The sequence below is a fragment of the Barbus barbus genome, assembly GCF_936440315.1.
Source record: "Barbus barbus genome assembly, chromosome: 12".
NCBI classification, from domain to species: Eukaryota; Metazoa; Chordata; class Actinopteri; order Cypriniformes; family Cyprinidae; genus Barbus; species Barbus barbus.
The window spans coordinates 24,346,822-24,372,666 of NC_136740.1; the positions used below are offsets into that span (position 1 = coordinate 24,346,822).

The following is a 25,845-nucleotide window of genomic DNA, read 5'->3' on the forward strand; positions in this document are numbered from 1 at the left end:
TTGCCACAGACTCATTTTCACAACCTCCTCATGAACACACGGGAGCTAATTCTAGGTCATTTCAGTAGAATATCATGTGATTTCTGAGATCAGAAGTCCTGTTACTTGGTTTGGGTGTTATGACCAAGTTCTTGGGTCAGTTGCAAAAATGTTCCTTTCACACGAATATTAAATAATGAGACTACTGTTCAAATGTTTTTTTGATTTTTCTGCATAGACATTAATCAAAAGTGACAAATACATTTATAATAGAACAAAAGACATTCATTAAAAAAAAAAAAAAAACAATTTCCTTTTGAACTTTCCGTTCTTCAAAGAATTCTGAAAAAAAGTAATATAATAAAATAATATTAGAATTATATATATAACCGTTTAAAAAAAATAAAATAAAAGCAGCAAAACTTTTCAACACTGATAAGAAATGTTTCTTAAGCACCAAATCAACATATCAAAATGACTTCTGAAGGAAATTCAGTTTTTCATCACAGGAATATATTAAATTTTAAACGTTATTTAAAATAGAAAAGTTAAAGTTATCACAATATTACAAATTTTATTGTTTTTGGTCAAATACATGGTGGTGAGACTTTTAAAAAAAACAAAAAAAAATCTTACTGACTCCAATCTTTTGAACAGTACTGTAAAACATTAAAAATTAATAAATACACAAACTATTTTAATTTAAATTAAAACAATCATTGGTGGAAGAAAAATCATCATAAGCAAATCTGAACAGCCTATTCTTTATCTGAACTATTCCTTTCTTTTTTAAATAAAATCAAGTAGAAAAAGAAAGAAAGAAAGAAAGAAAGAAAGAAAGAAAGAAAGAAAGAAAGAAAGAAAGAAAGAAAGAAAGAAAGAAAGAAAGAAAGAAAGAACAGTTATAGAATGGTTTCTATAGGTCTTAAATATTAATCATTGTCATGACTAAAAACTAAGGTACCTATCTGTCACCATACTGAGAATGACCCTCCTTCAGGACTGTAATGACAGTCCACTTACCCTCGAGGACGGATATGGTGAGTAAGCGAGCACTGAGCAGAATAACTGACGTAATTGATTGCCCCTCCTTTATGTTTTAAAGCAGAACACAATCCCTGCACAAAAGAGGCTGAATTTGATTTTCAGACTAATTAAAGGACACTAACGCAGCATCCATCAATCGTTTGCTATCTGAGGAGGGAGGCAGATAAACAAGAGTGAAATAAAATATGAGAGACTCTCACCAGTTTGGAGTCGATTTTGGCGTCCAGCCTGGCATTACGAATGAGGTTGACAATCCATCTTTCTGCCTCCTCGGGAGTCATATTCAGCTTATCGGCCAGCATACTGCGAGGCAACACAGTCCATTAGGACAAAACTTGGGTAAAGAGAGAACATTATATACACTGATGGCATTACGTGAAAATTGTGAGGTGTATAACAAGCTTGTGGAGTGTGTGTGTGCACGCAGGTTTAAAGTGCTGATCGAAAGTGCTGGATGATAATGGGTTTACTGTCATACCTCAGCATTTAGACGTCTGTTCAAGAGTGACAAATGCCTTGCATTATGTAATCAAGTCCGTGATTCTAATCGCACTAAGAAACCCATAAAAACGGAGTACAATTACATCATTGCGCTTTTGCGAGTATGAGGTCAAGGTAGCGACGAAACTTTGCAGACAAGAACAAAAGGACATTGCATGAACTTGCATGACTTCAACTAACCATCCTCCTGACATTTTAAAGAAATTGTCCATAAATGAAGCCAGGTGTCTCCTTCACAGATGTGTCACTGAGAGAGGAAGGTGGAAGCAGGAGCTCTAGTGTTCTTTGATCCACAATCCTACTACCGCAGCTAGCCTTCTTTTCGGCTAAGCTCATTTTGTGCAAGTCAAAAAGTGCAGGCTTGTCCCGTTCTGTTCTACACACCAGGTTTCCAAACAATGAATATGCTTTCACAGTGAAAGGTTAACTCAATCACCCACCGTGGCAACAGCATGGGTCTGGAGACAGGCAGAGATGACAGCTTATATCATTTTGCTCCCAGTGAAACCCTCAGAAAATGATGCGTGACAGGCTAGATTGGTCATAAAGCTCATTATTTAAGAGCTAACCGCCAACGAATGTGCCGGTTGTCACATCACGAGTTCCAAGCTGGTGATGGTTAACACATGTCCAACATCAAGCAGTGACACTCGCTACGGGAAAAAGGAATGCCTGTCAACTCCAGGGGTTAAAGTAAGGACATGAAATCCAAGCTCTTCGGCAGCCCCAAAGCACTCCGCAAAGCATGCAGCACACTGATGAACAATTACAGCCCGGAAAGGAACAGAAAAGCCAATTAAGACACTGGGAAGTTTAGATAGCTGTACATCCATTACAGGCTCGCAGACCTAGAAGTTCAGACCATGTCTGAAACGAAGCAGACTTGTGAGCTTTCACAAAACAAATCAATGGAAATGCCAAAGAATTCATTATCAGTCCAAATTAATGGTTTTAGGAGAGAATCGCATGATAAATAAACAGCTTAAACAAACTTGGTGCCGGTTTACTCTAGTGACAAGCGGCAACGAATATTATTTAAGTGGTGACATGTCAGTCAAGCCAGAGTCAAAGATCGACTCAAAACAAATAAGATCGAGTTTCCTCTTAAGGGAGATGACCCTCCGGACAAGCTAAACCAGAGACCAAGGTCAACCACAGCCTCGGCGCAATGAAATGGCCCACACACACACTAATCTAATTTTATTCAGCTTTGAAATGAGAAAGGGGGAAAAGGTAGTATGTGCATGTGCTTGCCACTAATATGAATGAAAGTCTGAACTAAAACCAAAAATATACAAACGCTGAAAGTAGTAATTATGGAAAAGAAAGAGGTTGGGTGAACGAGCCACTCAAGCATAAGTGCCTGACAGGGGGGTTTAAGCCAAGCTGCTTGACTCCTCTCACTGCAGTCTCATTTTACACAGACTTAAATCTGGTCCTCTGGGGTTGGGGGGTGGAGGGTAAGGATCATTTTCACTTCGACCCCTTGCATGTACCGGCTTCCTCGCAGTTGATTTATCCAATTCCGATTCCAGGTCGGTGGGACTGAGGCAAGCGGTCTCACTCCAGGAGCCGTAGACTGTTCAAAGGTCAGCTGAGAATTGATACAGTGCTGACCTGCACTACAGAAGTTTAGAACATAGTAAACTCAAAACAAATGCATTGTTAAACATTTCCATATGAAGGCACGAAGGGATTCACATCTTTGGAAGTGACCCCTGCTTCATAGCTTGGGGTTGAACTGATTCCCCTTATCCCATTAAAACATCCTCTTCTCTTCACTCAGAAGATAATGTTGGTAGTTTCAATGACACATGCTTGCTTTTCTTATAGAAATGCAGGGTTTTTGACAGGGATGTAAACTGAATTAATGTATTATTATTAGGGGTGCTCCGATTGATCTGCTACCCATCACTATCGGCTAATAATCGCTTGGGGATGTTTGATCGGTGGTCTCTAAAAAGGCTGATCTCAAAAATCCAATCTCTAGCTGATGACGCGCATGCTATGAGAGATTTGGCAGGACATGCAGAGCACCGTCTTTGTCCGGCGCGGGTGAAATAATTATAATGCTGTAGGTGAGGTACAATTCATATTTCTTCATTAAATAACTTATAAAGTAATTTGAAAACATTATGCGAGACGTAATTTCATAAAAAGCGTGAGTGAATCACCGCACACCCTCTTTCTCTCTCAATATGCGCAAACGGCTTCCAATCAAATTGCGTCTGCACTATAAGCAAGCTGAACAGTTGACAGGAACTGTCACTTGCACAATCGAGGCAGGATCGTGTCGTCACTATAGTTTAGAAATTGTATTTCTTTTTTATTCTTGCCAGCGTTTAAACCATTCAGCGCTCGCTCATGCACACTCGCACGTGCACACACAACGCCAGGTTCACATCCGTTTGCAGTGTGTATGCGGTGCGTATTTTTTCCATGTTCATCATAACGGATTAAAGCGTTCACACTGCACACGGCTGCGGTCCAGGAGCGGTGCGTCTGCAGCAGTGCAGAGATAGTTTCCACGCGCTGAATTAAAGTAACAGCTCATTGTTTGCAGTAAATATGAACATGGATTGACACGCAAATGTAGTAATAACACCATTAATGCATATAAGGCTTTTTGGCTAGGTTTAAAGGGAAAGAGCACTTTTAGATAAAGCAATAATAAATGGTACTCGTGGCGGTAGCAAAACAAAGTTCTTTATGAAGTGCAGGATTGCTTGTAATAAAGATTTAAATGCAAAAGGAAAGGCAGTAGAGCTGACTGTTTCTGTCAATGGTAAGTTTGTGATAACGCAAGTAGTTTAAGGCCCGGTTTCACAGACAGGGTTTAGACTAAGCCAGGATTAGGCCATAGTTCAATTAGGACATTCAAGTAATTTTTATAAACATGCTTAGAAAAACAAATTACTGGTGTGCATCTTGAGACAAAAAGGCACGGATATATTTTATGATCAGTCAGTGCAAGTTTTTTTTTCAGTTGAAACAGCTCAGAATTACATTTTAGTTTCGGACTAGGCTTAAGCCTTGTCTGTGAAATCGGGGGTAGATGTTTTGCCACTTGAGCAACTTAATATACAAATCTAGAAGTAAATGAAAACGTAAAATGCATTGAATAATCTGTTGCTTTGCTTATATTTATTGTGTTTAAACACGGCTATGAAAGATTGTATTACTGTACTGTGTAAACAAACAAACAAACATGCAGATGAAATAGAACAATGCCTCCTATATATCAGTGGCCCTGCAAATCAACAGCAAAATTAGTTACTGTAGACTGTAAGAGACCACAATGATTTACAGATGACAAGATTGGAAACACCATTCAACTAAAACTAAAATTCTCATTAAGCACTCACAGACTACTCAAATCAGGGCCAATGAATGCAAAATTGGGAATTTAAGTCTTTGAGAACAAGACACAAAAATGCACAGGCCATCAAAAGTGCAAGTCATAAAACCAGATTTCAAACAGAGCCTTTTCATTTTTATATAAATAAAGACATTTTTAGTTGTGGTCTTTTTTGGTGAATGCTGAGGGCAAAAACAGAAATAAAAATCCTGCCAACTCAGTCCAACAACTGTAAACATAAAAGTAATACAAAACTGGCATACATTACATTTGAGTTCACAATAAGCTGCAGAGGACTGCGTACTGTACCAGAACATGCACTAATAAACCAAAATGGATGTTTTCCAATCCCCTAAACGGACAAAACGCAGCCTTTCAGGCGACTGCACGGAGCTACTAACAGATAAACAGCCATCACAACTCAGTTTCCTAGTTCAGTATTACCTTTGTCGCCTTTGACAAGAAAATGGATTCAATTGCAACGAGACTGCCAAAAAAGAGCCAGGACTCCAAATCAATTCCAGACTATCTGCAACTGGAGATTTGGACAGAGCCTGATCACATTCCATGTTTCAACCTTGACTCCAGCCGTTCTCGGTTTTATACAGCTCAGAAAATGCGAGCGAGCAATTAGGCTGTACAATGAAGCATGGAAATAGTGTGAGAACCTGGGGATGGCTGGTTTTGATCGCCGGGTGTGCGGTTAGAAGAGAAATAACAGATTCCGAATGGCTATGCATGTGCACTGCTGGAGAAACTGCAAAAAAATTTAAATAAAAAAATAATAAAAATCCACAGGGCTTTCATCAAACATGGTATATGATATTGTGTCGGTTGAGCGTGTGCATTCGTGAACATGGTCCCCTTCGGGATTTACAGGATGTCATAAATCCCCCGAGGTGGATGCAACTTGTTAGCAGATCTCCAGTTTGCCGTCAAGTGTTTTCTGCTTGGCGCGCAAAGGCGACAGCGGGAAAAAGAATGCAGGACAGATGCTCAAAGACTACTAGTTATGAAAGCTCATTAAACAGGCAGGAGGGCAACGCAGCCTCTCTGCTCTGCACTCCGTCACTGGAAGGCTAATAGGAACCAGGCAGAGGGAAACCGGTGACACCCGCCCAAACCTCCCTTTCCATACAGACCACTTCTTTTCCACCAATGGAAAATCTTGGGGACTGAAACCGTTGCGTGTCTTCTCTGGAAGCATACGATGCTGTATAAATGCCGTAAAAGGGGCAATAAAAAAGCGCAACCGGAGTAAAGTGGTAATAAAACACCTGCCGCATTCAGCCGGACACAGACCCGAGAGTCTATGAGGAGTTCAGAAGATGCATCGTGTCAGTGGTAACTGAACCATGTGGATCAATGGTCAATGTGAATCACTGTTAATGTACCTTAACTAGTCTCTCCAATTTGTTTAATTGCAGCAATATTACTCTTCGGTTGTGCTATAAGTGAATTAGCGTGCCATTATGTAATAGTCCTAACAAGGATGTGACAACACAACAGACAATAGAGTAAGTGGTGCTTGAAAGATGAAAATCTGCTGTATTATCCACAGACGGGGCACAGCCATTAAGATCCTCCAGAGGGCCAATATGTAGACCCTTTAGACATGCTTCAAAACAGATGGGTGGATGTGCCTGGGATGTCTGGTTCTGAATGCATGTCTCCATGTGTGAGATTGAGGTGCTGGCAGCCGGTCTCTGGACATGCTTCCTCCAGCACACTGGGTAATAAAAACTTATCAGAGAGTGGAGTGGGAAAGGAAGAGAGGAAACAGGAAGCGCTCCCACATTGTGGACACATTTTCAGACCTGCTACCTTTTTTTTTTTCCTTTTTGATCATTCCTGACAACAATTTCTCATCAATTTGTTGACTTTAAATGGTATTTAAATGTTTTGTTACATGATCCAGCAAAGTTATTTTGTACTGCATCTAAATCTGAGTGCTTACCTTATACTGATGCACTGGTGAATTCGGCAGAAGGTCTCGAAGATGAACAAGCGGGCATTTTCAATGAAGTCCTCGAGGCAGGCCACAAGGAAAAAATCATTCACCAGCACCTTTAAAAAGATATAAACATTGACATTAGACAATGCATTCAATCCTATGTAGATTATGCTAAAACATGGAAGCTATAAAAATTTACGATTTACGTTTTTTTTTTTCAAATTTTCAAACCCCCAAATATGACCCCCTAAAATATTATCCTTTTTACTTCATAAAATACATTTCAAAAGTTGTGGTGCCTGTAAGACATTGCAATATTTTTAAATGAGTCTCTTATTCTCAGCAAGACTGCATCTATTTTATTAAAAATAAAAGTAAAAGTAACTGAAATATTACCAATTTAAAAAAATGTTTTCTATTTTTAAATATTTTCAAACATTTAATTCATGTGATCATAAAGCTGTATTTTCTACAGCTGTTAATCTGTGAAACTTTTTTCAGGATTCTGTGATGAACAAAGTTATTAAACAGCAATTATTTGTATTTTTTTGTAACAATGTAAATGTCTTTACTGTTACCTTTGATCAGTTTAATACATCCTTGCTGAATAAATGAATATTTAAAAAGGTAGTGCATGTTTTATATTGTGACAAATTTAAATAACAAATATAAATCTTATTTGTAAAATATTAAAGAAAACGTCTGACTATATTCTGATGTAAAAACGTTGAGAAAAATCAAAACTGAATTTTTTTAATGTAAATGTTCTTGTGTTCGCTTCATCGTAAACATATGTAAATGCACTCATTGTCACATGTTTTATGAGCAGCATTCGTTCACAACCTTTGCTGGAACACAGAAAACTGTGGCTAAACTGGACAATGAGCAGAACAGGAAGTTTATATAAACTCAGAACTGAAATAAAAACAGTTCCACTTCATCCTGAGGTCTCTGTAATAGCACCTGGTTTGGGAAAAAAGCCAAAAGCACAGCAAATTAAAATAGAATTACGGCAAATTATGGAAATGAATGCAGGAGAGGCCTATAGCTAACATATACAACGGTGTTTAATGCCATCCTCACAGGAGAAAACCAGTATCTGGAAGCACAAAAAAAAAAAAACGGGGGTCATTCTCAGCACTCTAAACTAACAGCAGATCTTGGAATTCCACAGCCCTACATGAAACCGGGCAGGAACAGAGCCAGCCACCAAATTCACCACAATGGCTGTGACTTATCACCGTTTGTCTTGCCCGCTGCTGCAGGGTCCACCAGGCTGTGCGGTGGAACCAATTTACAGTGCCACTGCTTTCAAACGTCTCAACTACTGTCTATCAATCTCAGAAGCTCAGCCGAGTTCTGATCACCGCATAATAACCTCCACATCCTGCAGAGACCTGGTGTGCTTTACCTTGCAGTCAAAATGCAAACAGTCAGTGCATTCCACACGGCTGAAGACATGTGCGAGCCCCCGCTGTCCCTGCACGGTTCACATACAGTCCCCCATCCCGCAACTTTGTGTGCGCGTCTGCGCTCACTCACAGCCCCCGCTTTGTTGCTTATGCTTTGAGAGCTACTATCTCCGTGGTTCTGCTTGAGGAAATCCCAACTACATGGCCATGGCCCTATCAGCCAACACACATTTCATCATTGACAATGTCTTATCTTAAGCTGATAACAGTTTGCTTAACTGCTATAATTACTGTCTAGGTTTTTCTGTAAGAGGGGAAGAGAACAAGGCTAAGACATTTTCAAAGTAGCACAAAAAACCCCCATGAATTTCAGCTCACTGGAATCTTAAAGTGCAGCTTTTTGATTTTTTTCTTTCAGTCTTCAAAAAGATTGAAAACAGGACTATATAAGGTTGTGTCTATGTTTTATGCATAGCATAGACATTATGAGCCCAAACCATTGTGCAAATGGCCCCTCTCCGCTGAGATGGATCAAGTGAGAAGGAAAAATTACAAAAGCTGGCTGGATAAGCATGATAAGGTAATCACGATGTAAAGCAAGCAATATAATGATCTACAGCTTGAAGAAAATCCCAGAACACTTATGCAGTCAGTCTCTACAGGTCCAGGACAGTGTCCAGTTGGATTGAATCACAGGCCTTGCAGAACCTCTGGAGCCATGGGTGCTGATGATATGCTAAAGAATTGCTTGTAAACAACGGTACTGTTTTTGGGTAATTTTAGATTGTTTTAGACATCTAGTTTGGGGTCAGTATGAATTTTCAAAAAACACTTTTATTCAGGATTAAATCGATTAAAAGTGACAGTAAAGACTTATAACGTCACAAAATATTTCCATTTCAAATAAACGTATTAAACTAAACGGTTATTCTGAACTTTCTATTCATCAAAGGATATACAAGTGCATCTCAAAAAATTGGAATATCGTGAATGTTCTTTTTTTATTGTAACATTTCAAAAAGTGAAAGTTTCATATATTCTCGATTCGTTACATGTAAAGTAAAAAATTCTATTTGTTTTGTTTTCATTTTGATGATTAGAGCTTACAGCTCATGAAAGTCAAAAATCCAGTATCTCAAAATAAAAACATTTGAGCTTCATTAAATGACCATCCCTACAGTATAAATTTGGGGTATCTCTTGTTCTTTGAAACCACAATAATGGGGAAGACTGGTGACTTGGCAGTGGTCCAGAAGGCAATCATTAACACACTCCAAAAAGAGGGTAAGTGACAGAAAATCATTACTGAAAGGGGTGGTCTCGATGGGATTTAGATCAGGAGGATACGCAGGATGGTCCAAAAGAGCGACTTTATTCTTCTGGAAGAGGTCCTTCATCAGGCGGATGTTGTGAATTGCAGCGTTGTCCTGTTGAATGACCCAGTCATTACCGCACAGACGAGGGCCCTCAGTTAAGAGGGGTGCCAGCTGCCCACATAGTCAGCCACCGTTTGACGCCCCTGCACAACCTGAAACTCCATTTTCCCACTGAAGGAAAAAACACCCCAGATAATGATGGAGCCTCCTCCACTGTGCCGCGTAGAAAACATCTCCAGTGGGATCTCCTTGTCATGCCAGTAATGTTAATAGCCATCAGGACCATCCAGGTTACATTTTTCTCGTCAGAGAATAAAACTTTCTTCCACCTTTCTGTGTCACATGTTTGGTGCTCCCTTGCAAATTCCAAACAGGCAAGTTTGTGGCGTGGGAGGAGACGTGGCCTTTGAAGACGTTTTTTGTTCTTTAAGCCATTCTCTCGCAGATGCTGTCTAATGGATATTGAGCTGCAGTCAGCATCAGTAAGGGCCTTAATTTGGGTCGAGGATCGGCCTGCGTCTCCATGGACAGGCCATCAAATCCTCTGGCTCAGTGCATGTGAATTTGTTTGGGTCAACCACTTCACATTTTTTGTCCCATAACTCAGGATCTTTTAAGAAATGTAAAATGACGTCCAACCTCAGCAGCGATCAATCTCTTTTTTGGCTCATTTTATCTGTAAAAGAAAATCTGCCTAATAATTCTGCATACCTGAAACAAGGAGTTTTTGACTTTCAGCCTTCATGGACAATTATATATCACTTATAAATGATTAAATACAAACTCAATAGTAGCTAAGATTGATGTGGTTTGGAATTGGTAAAATGGAAAAAAAAATATAACCAGAATATCAATTGCCTAATAATTCTGCACACACTGTATATGTTCAGGTGTGTGTGTGTGTGTGTATATATCACCGGCCACTATTAGGTACACCTGTTCAATTGCTTGGTAACACAAATTGCTAATCAGCCAATCACATGGCAGCAACTCAATGCATTTAGGCATCTAGATGTGGTGAAGACGACTTGCTGAAGTTCAAACCGAGGATCAGAATGGGGAAGAAAGGGGATTTAAATGACTTTGAACGTGGAATGGTTGTTGGTGCCAGACGGGCTGGTCTGAGTATTTCAAGAACTGCTGATCTACTGGGATTTTCACGCACAGCCATCTTTAGGGTTTACAGCAGGGCTATTCAATTGGCGTCCCGAGCCAACCCGTTCCGCCAATCATCTTCATCCGGCCCAAGGAAGAGTACGCAGTTGGCACATTCACCTTGAATTGTTCTTGCACTAACTAGTTTGTCCACAAGGTGGCAACACTGGCCCGGGCCAGCCAAAAAGAAAAGGGAGAGAAGCAATTACAACAATCTACTGGAGACCGCAACATCAATAGATGGCAGTTTTGACAAGCGCTTATCGTCGTCGTCGTGACGTATTGTCAAGTATGGTGACCCATACTCGAAATTGGTGCTCTGCGTTTAACCCATCCAAGTGCACACACACAGCAGTGAGTAGTGAACAAATGCACACACACACACACACACACACACACACCGTGAACACACACCCGGAGCAGTGGGCAGCCATGCTGCAGCGCCCGGGGAGCAGTTGGGGGTTCGGTGCCTTGCTCAAGGGCACCTCAGTCGTGGTATTGAGGGTGGAGAGAGCGCTGTACATTCACTCCCCCCACCTACAATTCCTGCCGGCCGGGGACTCGAACCCGCAACCTTTCGATTACGAGTCCGACTCTCTAACCATTAGGCCACGACTTATGTGAAGGAGTTATGATACCCCCACAATTCTAACGTTAGTTTAAACAAGTTTAAAGACGGTGTTATCGGTCATAACTTCTGGCGATAAATTGCGCCGACACTGGACGAAGATTTATCAAAGCAGGAAGTATAGTTTGAAAATCTGCTGTTTGGCTGTCCTCATAAGCTTCAGACAAGTGCGCCAGCGCTTCAATGGACAAAACCACACACAATGATGTAAAAATACGTGGTTTTGGCGAATTACCTCATAAACACAGTCTTAAATCAGATATAAAATCCTAAATGACCATAAAGAGTTGGGAGAAAATTGGATGCGTGTCACATCCGCGTCATGTGTATCAGGTTTTATTAAAGAAACAGCGCTGCTTTTAAAGTGAAACCTGCTGCAGTCTGTGATTGATGTGAATCAAAGAGCTAAAGAAAAAGAGAAATCACTTGACAGCTCTGCTTGCTGATTAACTTGTTGCTTGAATAAAGATTAGTCAATATAGCTTATGCATACAATTTACAGTTTGTGAAGATTGTTTTAAGTTCACTTATATAAAGTTGTTATATTTTTCAAAGCCTATTAAAATGTTAAAAAATAATATAACATTTCAATTATACTATAATAATAGCTAAAATTAAAGGAAAAATAGATTTAGAGACAACGGTAACATTATTTGTATCAATGATACCATGTTAATAATAGGCTAGTAAAAAGATGCCATTAAAAACATTTTAAATATACCATCTTTATGTTGTTTCTATATTAATTTGTAAGTTCAGTGTGAAAATGACAAATATATTAATATGCATTCAGTCACATTTTTTTAATTACAAAAAATGTGTGATTATAATTTTTTTTATTGAATGGCAGACAGCACTAATGTTAACCCTTTTATATATGTTACTGTTGTTAATATTAATTTTATTGCTGAATATGCATTTAAATTTAATTTCCAATTTTATAGGCCCCCAAGAAAAAGATTGGGACGGCCCCCGACCCCCTTGGCCCCCTTCAAATGTTCAATTCGATAATCCGGCCCTCAAATGAAGATAATTCTATAGCCCTGGTTTACAGAGAATGGTCCGAAAAAGAGAAAATATCCAGTGAGCGGCAGTTGTGTGGACGAAAATGCCTTGTTGATGTCAGAGGTCAGGCAACAGTAACTCAAATAACCAGTCGTTACAACCAAGGTATGCAGAATACAATCTCTGAACGCACAACACGTCGAACCCTGAAGCAGATGGGCTACAGCAGCAGAAGACCACACTGGGTGCCACTCCTGTCAGCTAAGAACAGGAATCAGAGGCTACAATTCGCACAGGCTCACCAAAATTGGACAATAGAAGATTGGAAAAACGTTGCCTGGTCTGATGAGTCTCAATTTCTGCTGCGATATTCAGATGGTACGGTCAGAATTTGGCGTAAAGAACATGAAAGCGTGGATCCATCCTGCCTTGTCTCAACGGTTCAGGCTGGTGGTGGTGGTGTAATGGTGTGGGGGATATTTTCTTGGCACACTTTGGGCCCCTTAGTACCAATTGAGCATCGTTTAAATGCCACAGCCTACCTGAGTATTTTTGCTGACCATGTCCATCCCTTTATGACTACAGTGTACCCATCTTCTGATGGCTACTTCCAGCAGGATAATGCACCATGTCACAAAGCTCAAATCATCTCAGACTGGTTTCTTGAACATGACAATGAGTTCACTTTACTCAAATGGCCTCCACAGTCACCAGATCTCAATCCAATAGAGCACCTTTGGGATGTGGTGGAACGGGAGAATTGCATCATGGATGTGCAGCCGACAAATTTGCAGCAACTGCGTGATGCTATCATGTCAATATAGACCTAAATCTCTGAGGAATGTTTCCAACACCTTGTTGAATCTATGCCACGAAGAATTAAGGCAGTTCTGAAGGCAAAAGGGGGTCCAACCCGGTACTAGCAAGGTGTACCTAATAAAGTGGCCAGTGAGTGTATGAGTATGTGTATATATACATACATGTATGTGTATATACATATATACACTCACCTAAAGGATTATTAGGAACACCATACTAATACGGTGTTTGACCCCCTTTCGCCTTCAGAACTGCCTTAATTCTACGTGGCATTGATTCAACAAGGTGCTGAAAGCATTCTTTAGAAATGTTGGCCCATATTGATAGGATAGCATCTTGCAGTTGATGGAGATTTGTGGGATGCACATCCAGGGCACGAAGCTCCCGTTCCACCACATCCCAAAGATGCTCTATTGGGTTGAGATCTGGTGACTGTGGGGGCCATTTTAGTACAGTGAACTCATTGTCATGTTCAAGAAACCAATTTGAAATGATTTGAGCTTTGTGACATGGTGCATTATCCTGCTGGAAGTAGCCATCAGAGGATGGGTACATGGTGGTCATAAAGGGATGGACATGGTCAGAAACAATGCTCAGGTAGGCCGTGGCATTTAAACGATGCCCAATTGGCACTAAGGGGCCTAAAGTGTGCCAAGAAAACATCCCGCACACCATAACACCACCACCACCAGCCTGCACAGTGGTAACAAGGCATGATGGATCCATGTTCTCATTCTGTTTACGCCAAATTCTGACTCTACCATCTGAATGTCTCAACAGAAATCGAGACTCATCAGACCAGGCAACATTCTTCAACCGTCCAATTTTCGTGAGCTCGTGCAAATTGTAGCCTCTTTTTCCTATTTGTAGTGGAGATGAGTGGTACCCGGTGGGGTCTTCTGCTGTTGTAGCCCATCCGCCTCAAGGTTGTGCGTGTTGTGGCTTCACAAATGCTTTGCTGCATACCTCGGTTGTAATGAGTGGTTATTTCAGTCAAAGTTGCTCTTCTATCAGCTTGAATCAGTCGGCCCATTCTCCTCTGACCTCTAGCATCAACAAGGCATTTTCGCCCACAGGACTGCCGCATACTGGATGTTTTTCCCTTTTCACACCATTCTTTGTAAACCCTAGAAATGGTTGTGCGTGAAAATCCCAGTAACTAATACATGCATATATATACACACACATATATACACAGGTGCATCTCAAAAAATTAGAATGTTGTAATAAAGTTAATTTTTTTTTGGTAACATTTCAAAAGTGAAACTTTCATATTTTCTAGATTCATTACATGTAAAACATTTACATTTTTTTGTTGTTTTAATTTTGATGATTAGACCTTACAGCTCATGAAAGTCAAAAATCCAGTATCTCAAAATATTAGAATATTTACATTTGAGTTTCAATATATGACCATCCCTACAGTATAAATTACGGGTATCTCTTGTTCTCTGAAACCACAATAATGGGGAAGATTGCTGACTGGGAGTGGTCCAGAAGACAATCATTGACACCCTCCACAAAGAGAGTAAGTGACAGAGGGTCATTACTGAAAGGTGTGGCTGTTTACAGAGTGCTGTATCAGAGCTTATTAAATGCAAAGTTGACTGGAAGGAAGAAATTGGGTAGGAAAAGGTGCACACGCAACAGGGATGACCACAAGCTTGACAATACTGTCAAGCAAAGCTGATTTAAACACTTGGAAGAGCTTCACAAGGAGTGGAATGAAGCTGGAGTCAGTGGATCAAGAGTCACCAAGCTCAGACATCTTCAGTAAAAGGGCTACCAAGCCACTTCTGAACCAGAGACAATGTCAGAAGCATCTTACCTGGGCTAAAGAGAATCTTGCTCAGTGGTCCAAAGTCCTCTTTTCAGATAAAAGTAAACTTTGCATTTCATTTGGAAATCAAGGTCTGGAGTCTGGAGGAAGACTGGAGAGGCACAGAATCAAAGCTGCTTGAAGTCCAGTGTGAAGTTTCTGAAGTCATTGATGATTTGGGGTGCTGTGACGTCTGCTGGTGTTGGTCCATTGTGTTTTATCAAGTCCAAAGTCAATGCGGCCATCTACCAGGAGATTTTGGAGCACTTTATGCTTCCATCTGCTGACAAGCTTTATGGGGATGCTGATTTCCTTTTCCAGCAGGACTTTAGTACCTGCCCACAGTGGCAAAAACACTTACAAGTGGTTTGCTGACCATGATATTACTGTGCTTGATTGGCCAGCTAACATGCCTGACCTGAATCCCATACAGAATCTATGGGATATTTTCAAGAGAGAGATGAGAAACAGTCGATCCAACAATACAGACGAGCTGAAGTCTCAGCAGTGCCACAGGCTGATCGCTTCCATGCCACACCTCACTGTTGCTGTATTTTGTGCTAAAGGAGCCCCGACCAAGTATTCAGTGAAGAAATGAACAATTTAAAGAACTTGAACTTTTCTGTTTTGCAAATCCTTTTTTTATTATTGATCTTAGGAAATATTCTAATATTTTGAGATACTGGATTTATGACTTTCATGAGCTGTAAGGTCTAAATCATCAAAATTAAAACAAAAACATCTTTTAAAATGTTTTACTTTACACGTAATGAATCTAGAAAATATGAAAGTTTCACTTTTTGAAATAAGTTACCAAAAAAATAAAAATTTCACGATATTCTAATTTTTTGAGATGCACCTGTATATATGAGAAATAAGTTAATGTTAAATGAGAGAGAAAAACTTTCCTCTTACAGGACTTAAATCTTGTAAGTGATATGTTTTACTTAAAATGGTGACAAGTGATCAACAGACATATGCGCAAATATATTTTAATAAAAATAAAGTGTAAATAACATTTAGTTTGAATTCCTGAGGGGGAAGAGAAAATTTTTGGAGGTCATGAACCTCTTTTCAATAATATTTTCTTTATTACTTAAAAAAAATGCTCATTTGGGTCATTATACTTTTTTTTTCTCTTCCTTTTGTTTGAAAGTAAGAGGACACTTGTTGGCGGTCGAGCGCAGACAGTCTGATGACTCGCGAGGCTTCGGCAGCCTACCAGGAAAAGCCTTGGGCTGTTGTAGATGGGCAATTCTGATTTTCTAAGTCACCACTCAATCAGACTGTGAATTTGCAAGCATTTAGAGCTGACACACATCTGAGCCTAGCCAGTTATGCTCGCATGCCACACAGTTTAACTTTTTTTGTAGTTTGTGATCTCAAAAATGCCTCAGGCTTTCATAATCAGGGTCAGGACTAATTAGTGACCATTTACGCAGTGTCTGGGCTGAGCTCTTGTTGTAGAATAAGCATGGTTCTGGAGGTCCAGTAGCCGGAGGGCTCTCTCAATATCTCACAGATGCAGGTGTGCTAATTACTGCTAGCCTTACAAAGCCTGGCCTCCAAGCATGCAAAGTGTAATAGAGATCTCCCAAATGACTCGATCAGTCGGACCTGCAGAGACCCCCACCAGAAAACATTGATTTGGGCCTCGTTTTCCTCTGCTTCTTGACGATAAACATCTACAATGAAAAACAGCTGGCCTGACCAAATGGGCACTCTCACAGGAGTAAATGCTTATAAATCATGTCAGCGTTAAGTTGGGTGATTTAATTCTACTATAAAAAGCCTGTGATTTAACATATTAGGTGCTTGTTGCTAAAAACTGAATTGTTTTATTTTAGGCAATGGCAGAAGATGTGAAGTGCAACTGGTCTTTGAATTCATAATCATTTAGAGAACAGGAATGAGCTTTGACATAAGTGCACACTAGGCTATAGGCACTCAAGCTAATTACGCCTGGTATGAATCTTTGTAATGTAATGTGTTTACTGCAACCAAGAATGCGCCTGAAGGCCATTTCTGGCTTTTATCACACTGAGATTTTCTTTTTCAAAGTAAAATACTTTTTGCCGTTTAAGATTTGGCATGTTTGAGGTGCAGCTTACCAAATGCATTTAGGTCAAAATGTAATGTTTTCCATGTTCAGAATGGCGAACAAATCTCGGTGCTGTGCCAACGATGTCTGTAATCACATGGTAGCAAAAGTCTTTGCACTATTTCTACACTATGGTAATGATAAAACCAATGTATTGTAAAGAAAAAAGTACATCAACTTTTAAAGCCCTTTTAAATAAGTGTTTAATATATACAGCATATTTTAGAATTTAGTACTACCACTATGTTCCAAATCTGAAAAACTTTTTTTTTTCTTTGTGGAACTTAAAAGGAGAAATTGTGAAGTTGATGAGCGTAGACTGACACAAGATTCGAAGATCATGCAAAAAAGCACAATAAAAGTGGTCTTTATTCCTCATATACCATATTCCAAGACTTCAGAAGCCATATGATATCTTTGTGTGAGAAACAGATGGAAAATTATCATTGTTATACTAAACTAAAATATGCAATATAGAACAAAATCTTCACATCCACCCTTCTTATCATACAAATATATGAGAAAAAGCAATGTCTGATTCATGAACAAATCGTTCTTTTGAGTTGGATGTTTTCAGTGGATTATTCTGAAAGATTCATTTGTGATTCTGATCTGATTGCATTCAAAGCGATGACTCCCAACAGCTCACTGTGGGGGAAGATTACAGAATCAAAAAAAAAAAACAAAAAAAACAAGTCATACAAAAGTATATGGAAGTATATGGATATGGCTCACAAATCATATGGACCACTTTTATGATATTTTAATAGTGCCTTGGACGTTTTGAAACTTGAAAACTTTAGTTTCATTACAATAAATACTGCATGGAAAAGAGCGACTATCAGAGTCTTCAGAATCCCCACCACCAAAAATGATATTTACAATTAAATTTTTTTTTGAGGTGGCTATTTCTTTGAAACAGAGCTTGTTACTCTATTTCAATATGTTTTTGTTTTTTGGTGCTGTGTTGGCACTATAAGTCAGTAGTTTAACTGTAAAAACAGAAAGAATGACACAGCAGGGTCAGGGTGAAAACTGATGAAGAGACCATTATGGAAGGCCATTTATAAACGGGAACAAAAATACAGATCATTGGCTTGTCTGTACCACAGAAAGCTCTTTCCAGTGCATGCGTCTGCCTCTGCTCACCAAAAGAACTTCTTGTTAACCATCCCACTGATCTGACAATTACCGCCTATCATAAAAACATGACAAATGGTGAGTCAGAGGCTCTTTCAGGGGCCCACTTCCACAGCTCGCCATGACACCGCGGTACAATGAGACCGCTGTGCTTTAAGACCCCTTTCAGGGCCCGAAACAGAAGGGTAGGCTGTTTGTGGCTGCAGAAAAGTGACACACAGCATCGCTAATGACTATCACCAGTTCTAGGAAAGTTCAGAGGATGCCTCTGACCAATCAAAGGTCGGAGACTCGTTATGATGACATCACATCTCCTCATTAGGGAAATTGAGACATCATCTGCATAAATTACAAAGCTAAACGCTTTTTGTGGCCAGACAAGCAGTGAAGGATGAGCTCAACATCTTAGGAGAAGGATAGTCTCTTCAAACGCTTTCGCTAATGGAACCTGTTATGAAACGTTATGAATCTCACGCTTTGGGAAAAACAGGAACATGACAGAAGATGCAATCAATCTGCAAAGTCCCTATAAAGAGGAGGGTGTGCCATGCTTTTAAGGACACGCTGAGAAACGAGCTAATAAAAAGGTAACATGAAAAGACAGCTGGAACTTACCGCTTCACACTCTCTCAGCTTCCTCTGAGCACTATCAAAGTCAAAATTCACATATAGACACTCCACAAACTCCGTGATGGGATCTTTGTAGGTGTACGACTCCTAAAAAGAAGACAAAAGAAAAAAAACAATGCAATTTAAGGGAAAGCTCACACACAAATTAAATGTTCTTTTTACATATACAGTTGGTTCTTAAATTGGGGTGTGTTTCTCATTGTAAACTTACTTGATGACATGCATGTAAGTGTTTTACTAACAAATAAAATGTCACATTACATGCAGAACTGATATCAGCTGTTCAAGCACAAAATTACTGCTGCTTTCATCTTGTGGTTACAAACGTGGCTGTTGCCAAACTGTTGCATCTACTTTCTTAATTGGCACAAGCTGACAGTTAATTTGCCTACAGTATGTAACATATGGCTTATTTAATGAGAATTATTTTTTAATAGTAAAACTTCCTTAAGAAGACTTGGAAAACAGTGCTCAAGTCATATGGACATCTCTTTTGGCATATTTTCTGTACTTAGCAGCAGCATGACCTTTCACCCACATTTTCATGTAGATTTTGTGATTTCACATAAAAATGCTGGATGGAAACACCAAGATGTGAATGAAAAATAAATACAGAAAAAATAATTCCTAGATGTTCATTAAAAAAAAAAAAAAAAAAAAGTAATACGACTTTCTAAATTTATGTCTGAATAATTTTGGTCTGAAAAAAAAAAAAAAACTATTACATTTAATAAAAGTCTTATTGGCTTCCCCTGTGGATACCACTTTATTTCTACTTTGAACCAATTTAATTAAAATGTCAAAAAGTGTCAAATAAATTAAATTTGCTGCTTTGACAAACATAGCTAGTCTTCTCCCACATTTTCTATATACTGAAAAGAACAGCCTTTGCATTCTACAAAATATATCTTGTGTTGCATAGTAGAAAGAAAATCTTGGTTTCAAACAATATAAAGGTGTGCAGATGATCAGAGAACTTAAATTTTTGGTTCAACCTGGCTGTACATAATAATGAGCAAAAACCGCTGCCTAATGTGCCATGTCTGTAAACGGCCAAAGGCTGAGACATTTAGTACAGTCCCTTTAGCAGAGGACCTGATGGGATGAGTCTGATTTGGATATATGATCGTCTCTGGGACTTCCCTGGATCTAAATACCACAGATGCTTAAGTAACCATGAGAGAGGAAACTTGTGCAGGGAGTATGGTGAGCACCTCAGGACACATGTTTAAGTGATTACGCAAAGGCTGCAGGGACATGCTTATTTGGATTTCAGTGTCATTGATCTCTGAAGAAGCTACTGTTGTTGGACACGGAGACACTGGAACACTACAATCAGACTGTCCAGCACCATTCATCAAATCTAATGGGTTCAAGACTCACACGGCCTGAGGAGGCAGATAGATAAACGGAGCTTTTATTTTCTGGCCAATACACTGATTTTTCATTCATTAATTTCCACAGACGCAGTGAGGTATAAGATTCCCTCACTGAGGTATAATGTGCTGGATGTATTAAATTCAAATAAAAATATACTTTAACACGAGAGAGAAAGTGTTGTTTGGTCTGATGTGGGTAACTTCCCATTGAAAACATCTTTCAGTAGATGCAAGGCTAGTGTGGATGACTGCAGGTAGATCAACAGAAAACTAAACAGTTATGAAATAGAACACCACCTGACCAATACTATTGCTCCTACTAAAATAAAAGGATAAAGGCTTAAGTTTAAGAAATTATAGTGTAAAATGAATAGGAAATAAACTACTTTTTTCAGCTTGGCATACATCTAACTCTCCATTTTCTGTGTTTGTAAAATTAAAAATACTACTAAAATGTAAAATAGTAATTAAAAAAACAATAGAAATAAGAGAAAGAATAGTTCATGTAATATAAATAATATAATTAAAATGTGAATTCGTATTAATTAATTTTAACTAGTATAAACAGTTCAATGTTTCAGAAATAAAAAGTAATATTTACATACACATGTATGGGAACTCTCCTTTTACGGTGTGTAAAATTAACTGAAAAAAAAAGACTAATATATGGAAACAAAAAAAGGTTTATTAATCATTAACTCAAACATATGAATTGTTTTTAATTAACTAGTATAAATATTTTAATGTTTATAAAAGAAAAATACATTCATAATTATAATATACATTACATAATATGAATATATATTAGGGCTGTCAACATTCAATTTTTTTTTTAAATCGCACGCTTATAAAAAAATTAAGCATATACAATTTATCTTGCTTAATACGTTAATTTTGTCATCATTTAATATATCCAGCAAATTCTCACAAAACTATTTTCTGCAAGCTTATTTCAAGATAAATTTAGATATCTTTATAAAAAAAAAAAAAACACTTGGGAGACTCCAAAAGGACACCAAAAGAACCAAATGATATTAGTTGTTCATATAATTGACACATTTGTGCACGGACTAAACACAACAACATACATAAGACAAATCAAAACATTATCCTGAATGTGTGTGGAAACAACGTGAATGTACTGAAATGTGTCTGTGCATGAATACAACACATTAGAATTTCAAATATTCGTTGAATTTAAAATAAAATCCACATTCATTTCAAGCGTGAGTCAGGCAGCCTTATCAGTGGCGCACAAGATGCGATGATGATGTAGGTAGGTTTTTTTAAATCTATCCAGTTGAAGCCACTAGATACGTTGTTCATTCAAAATACTGCGGAAAAAGAGAACAATGCGGAGATGTTGTTTACGTCAAAACTGGAACCAAGCCGTTCACACAGAACGCATATTTTACACATTTTCTAGAGGGACATCTATCACCGTTGTTATTTAAAAAGCCATTTGAAATTATTGTAAGTTCAACTTTGAAAAAACATGTCTCAAAACTTTATGGCGGGGCAGGTCTCTCCCCATTCCACCGCATCTCACTCTTTGTGATTTGTTTTCCGTGCTTTGTATTAAACTGTATATATGATGCTGTTTTGTTTCTAATTGTTTAAGCAACTTAAACATTTATTAAACATTATTTTTAACATTATGCAATTTTTCAAAGATAGTAGTGTTATTTTATGCTTTGAAGAACCATGAATTAATAATATTTTGCTCGATGCGTCCTCTTGTGGCCTCAGGAGAGAAGCCAAAAGCTTTATTTCCCCTAATTGAAATTATGCCTTTTAAATTCTGATAAAAAAAATAAATTGATAGTATTTAAGTACAAAATTCGAATTTAGTTTTTCAGCCATTTTTACAGCCTTACAACACATGATCTGTGCGTCAAGAGCGCTCAAACACGGTGTATCAGACTCACGCGTGCTTACAACTCCTGTATCACCGCAATCATCTTTACCTTGATTGCAATCCTCAACCATCAAAACTCAAACAACAAAAGAAGCTGGTTTGCTTGATCCAGCCGAGAAAACGTAGTTTGCATATCAAACAGTGGTGGGATATTTTGACGATACGTTCAGTCTGTATTTCACACTGCGCGATGCTTGAGTGAGCTCTCGCGCTCTTCAGAAACAATCACAGAGCTTGAGCGAAACACACTGGAATTAATAATTCACTGAAAACGCAACGTGAGTATCTATTCTCTCCACCATCTCTTATGTAATCAGCCTGATTTTCTTTACATTAGCCCTGTTTTGGACTGATTGCTTGAATGGATTTGCTTGCTGGATCACTGGAATGGAAACTTTCCCAGAGTTTAGTGGCTTAAAATGATCTTATTGCAAACAGAGAAGCGAAATCGGGGAAAAAGGTTTCGAATAGAAATTGTGTTTCAGTAATTTTGCGTTAATTTATTTTAACGCGTTAAGGGTTTTGAATTAATCGCATGCGTTAACGTTGACAGCCCTAATATATATATATATATATATAAATAAAATTATTATTATTATAATAATAATAATATTTATATTTTTAATTCAACTTTCTTTTAATGATGCACCAAATTCATCAAACATACAAACACACACACATACATATATATAATAATTATTATTATAATATTTATATTTAATTCAATGTTTTTTTAATGATGCATCAAATTCATCAAACATACAAACACACACACACAGTTACACCTAAAAAAAAAAAAAAAGAATATCGTGAAAAAGGTCAATTTTTTTTGTCACTCATTTCAGAAAGTGAAAACCATATATTATATTGATTCATTACACAGAGTGAAATATTTCAAGCCTTTATTTCTTGAAATTTTGATGATTATGGCTTACAGAAAATGAAAACCCCAAATTCAGTGTCTCAGAAAATTAGAATATTACATAATTTCTATGCACTCAATACTTGGTTGGGCCTCCTTTTGCATGAATTACTGCATCAATGCGGCGTGGCATGGAGGCACTCAGCCTGTGGCACTGCTCAGGTGTAATGGAAGCCCAGGTTGCTTTGATAGCGGCCTTCAGGTCATCTGCATTGTTGGGTCTGGTGTCTCTCATCTTCCTCTTGACAATACAAGGTTTGTCTTCTGGATCATTGCCAAGTCAGCAGTCTTCCCCATTATTGTGGTTTCAAAGAACAAGAAATGCCCGGAATTTATACTGTAGGGATGGTCATTAATTGAAACTCAAATGAAAATATTCTAATATTTTGAGGTACTGATTTCTGACTTTCATAAACTGTAAGCTCTAATCACCAAAAAAAAAAAAAAAAAAAAAAAAAAAAAAAACTTTTGAAATGTTTTACTTAACATGTAATGAATCTAAAATATATGAAAGTTTCACTTTTGAATGAAACTTGAACTTTTTAACGATATTCAAATTTTTTGAGATGTACCTGTATATCTCAAAACAAGGAGTACAAATCAACTGAAGGACAAAGGAGGACATAAATGAAGAATCAAAGTTCTGCCTGATACCTGCTGGATAACTTTCACCAGATCCTTTAGCACCTGCCTACGCTTGCGGACGTCCTTGTTAGTGATGACGGCTGTGGTTAGGTAGCGCAGTATGTGTGGGCACATGGTCTGAATAGCATTGAGGTACCTGTAAACAGAAAAACAAACAAAAACAATGGTCACACACCAGAAAAACATCTATGATCTCTCCATGAAAACATGAAGTCACGTGATGTAATTTGTCGAGGTCAGACACTGTTGTTTCACAGCAATTTCCAGCAAGTTCTCATATAGTGAACATGCAGATTCTCAAACAGAAGAACAAGAGTCAGGGTGTTGAAAGCTCCTCTGTTCATTGGGCCCACTGTGGAGGGAAGGGAAAAGGAAAAGCCCCTTTTTCTAGACACGGATCACCAGCTACAAGCCTGCAGAGCAGTGAAACACTATCCACCAGGGACTTGTTTTTTCAGCCACAGGTCAACTAACTGTGGGCTTCTCCGAGAATGAAAGCTACATAGCACTACTATTCTAACCCAAGAGAAAGTTCCCTCTCTACCGACGACAGATGTGCAAGAGCTTTCTTATATTCTAAGGGCCTTATATTCACACAGGTGAGTGGGCCTGTACAAACCACCTGTAACACACTCTCCTCTATGTGCACTAGACACTTCACACACACTGCTGCGTGTACACAATCCCACAAAAGACTCAGCAATATACGTATGTTTACATGCTCAGGCACTACAAATCATCCTGCTCTGTTCCCCAACCAGCTAGCTGCTTGACTCAAAATGTTTCTCTTTGCACATGTACAGTATTTATGTGAAGCATTCATATAGTTTGTATTTTTTTTAGATTGTATAGGGTAAATATATATAGTATACTTATAGTTAAAATCTGTCAGTAGGTTAGTTGTGTATAGGTTTATAGTGTTTTTTTACTTCATTGTTGTATGTCTGCATTTATGTAGCACCGTGGTCCTGCGAGGCACGACATTTCGTTCCACTGTATGTCCCCACATGTAGCGGAATGACAATAAACTTGACTTGACTTATATGGACCAAAAAAAAACCCACATACAACAGATGCCTTGTCACAGGGCTGAGAGCTCCTGTTAAAGTGCACTTAACATTTCGAGTCAATTTGGAGGGCGTCCTCTGCGCCTGTGGTATCTGTGCAAACATCTTTGACCCCCCTCTTCATCCCCCCATATGAGGACCAAATTAAATTTCAAGGAGGAAGTGGCGCTGCTTTACCTTGGCCAGGCCCTTAAGCTCCCTTACAGAGCAGCACAGAGAAACACATGTCATTTGGAGGAAAAGGAGGAGGGCTGCAGGATGGTTTAACTAGCCGAAACAATTAAAGGGACAAGGGGGCCTGTGGCACTTGTGATGTCGGAGCTAAAAACGGCAGCGGGCTTCGGCGGCGTGTGATCCCAGTTGCCACAGCCTTCGGTCTCTCCTCCCTTTGTAGTTGGCTGACTTCATGGCAAACCACAACACTTCATACTGTGTTCCTGATTAACTTACACCTACTCGCTCTCCCAGGGAGGCTCCGATGGCCAGACCGCTCACATGAGTCATGATGCCATATCTGGGCTTTGAACAGAAAAAAAAAAGCATTATCTAACCAAGCCCGACAGCTACAACCAAAGCCAATGATACGGCTTAATCGGTTGCTAAATGACTTCGCGAGGAAGAGGGCAAACAGGAAGTAGTAGTTTAATTTGAGTGCCTCACATTCCCCTTGCGGAGCTGAGGATTTGGGATAAGGCAGCAACTAAAAAATTACTTTCGATAATGGATTAAGGTGTTGATTGTGCAGTTGACCCAAGTTAGAGTCCGGCCTGCGTCATGTCTCGCTCCCATTTCACCTCTCTCCCTCTCAACGTACTTTCCAGTTGGAGCAGTTTAAATAAGGAACGTCACAAAGTAAGTGTCAACTGTAAGAAGTAAGAAGAATGTTATCCATCTAAAAAAACCATTATTACAACTCTGGCTGAATTATTTTCACGTAATGAACAATAATAAAAAAAAAATAATCTGTTTCAAGTAAAAATAAAGTAAAGA

General features: G+C 38.7%; 1 protein-coding gene across 1 annotated transcript in view; it reads right to left on the reverse strand.

Annotated features, from left to right (window-relative positions):
* LOC306878386 (eukaryotic translation initiation factor 3 subunit E-A-like) overlaps nucleotides 1-25,845 on the reverse strand; it is a 60,062-nt gene that overhangs the window by 2,374 nt on the left and 31,843 nt on the right. The window contains exons 8-11 of the mRNA XM_079430714.1: nucleotides 23,798-23,924; nucleotides 18,910-19,011; nucleotides 6,843-6,952; nucleotides 1,227-1,329 (exon numbers count right to left, since the gene is read on the reverse strand). Coding sequence (XP_079286840.1) covers nucleotides 1,227-1,329; nucleotides 6,843-6,952; nucleotides 18,910-19,011; nucleotides 23,798-23,924 — 442 coding nt within the window. The remainder of the gene's footprint in view (nucleotides 1-1,226; nucleotides 1,330-6,842; nucleotides 6,953-18,909; nucleotides 19,012-23,797; nucleotides 23,925-25,845) is intronic.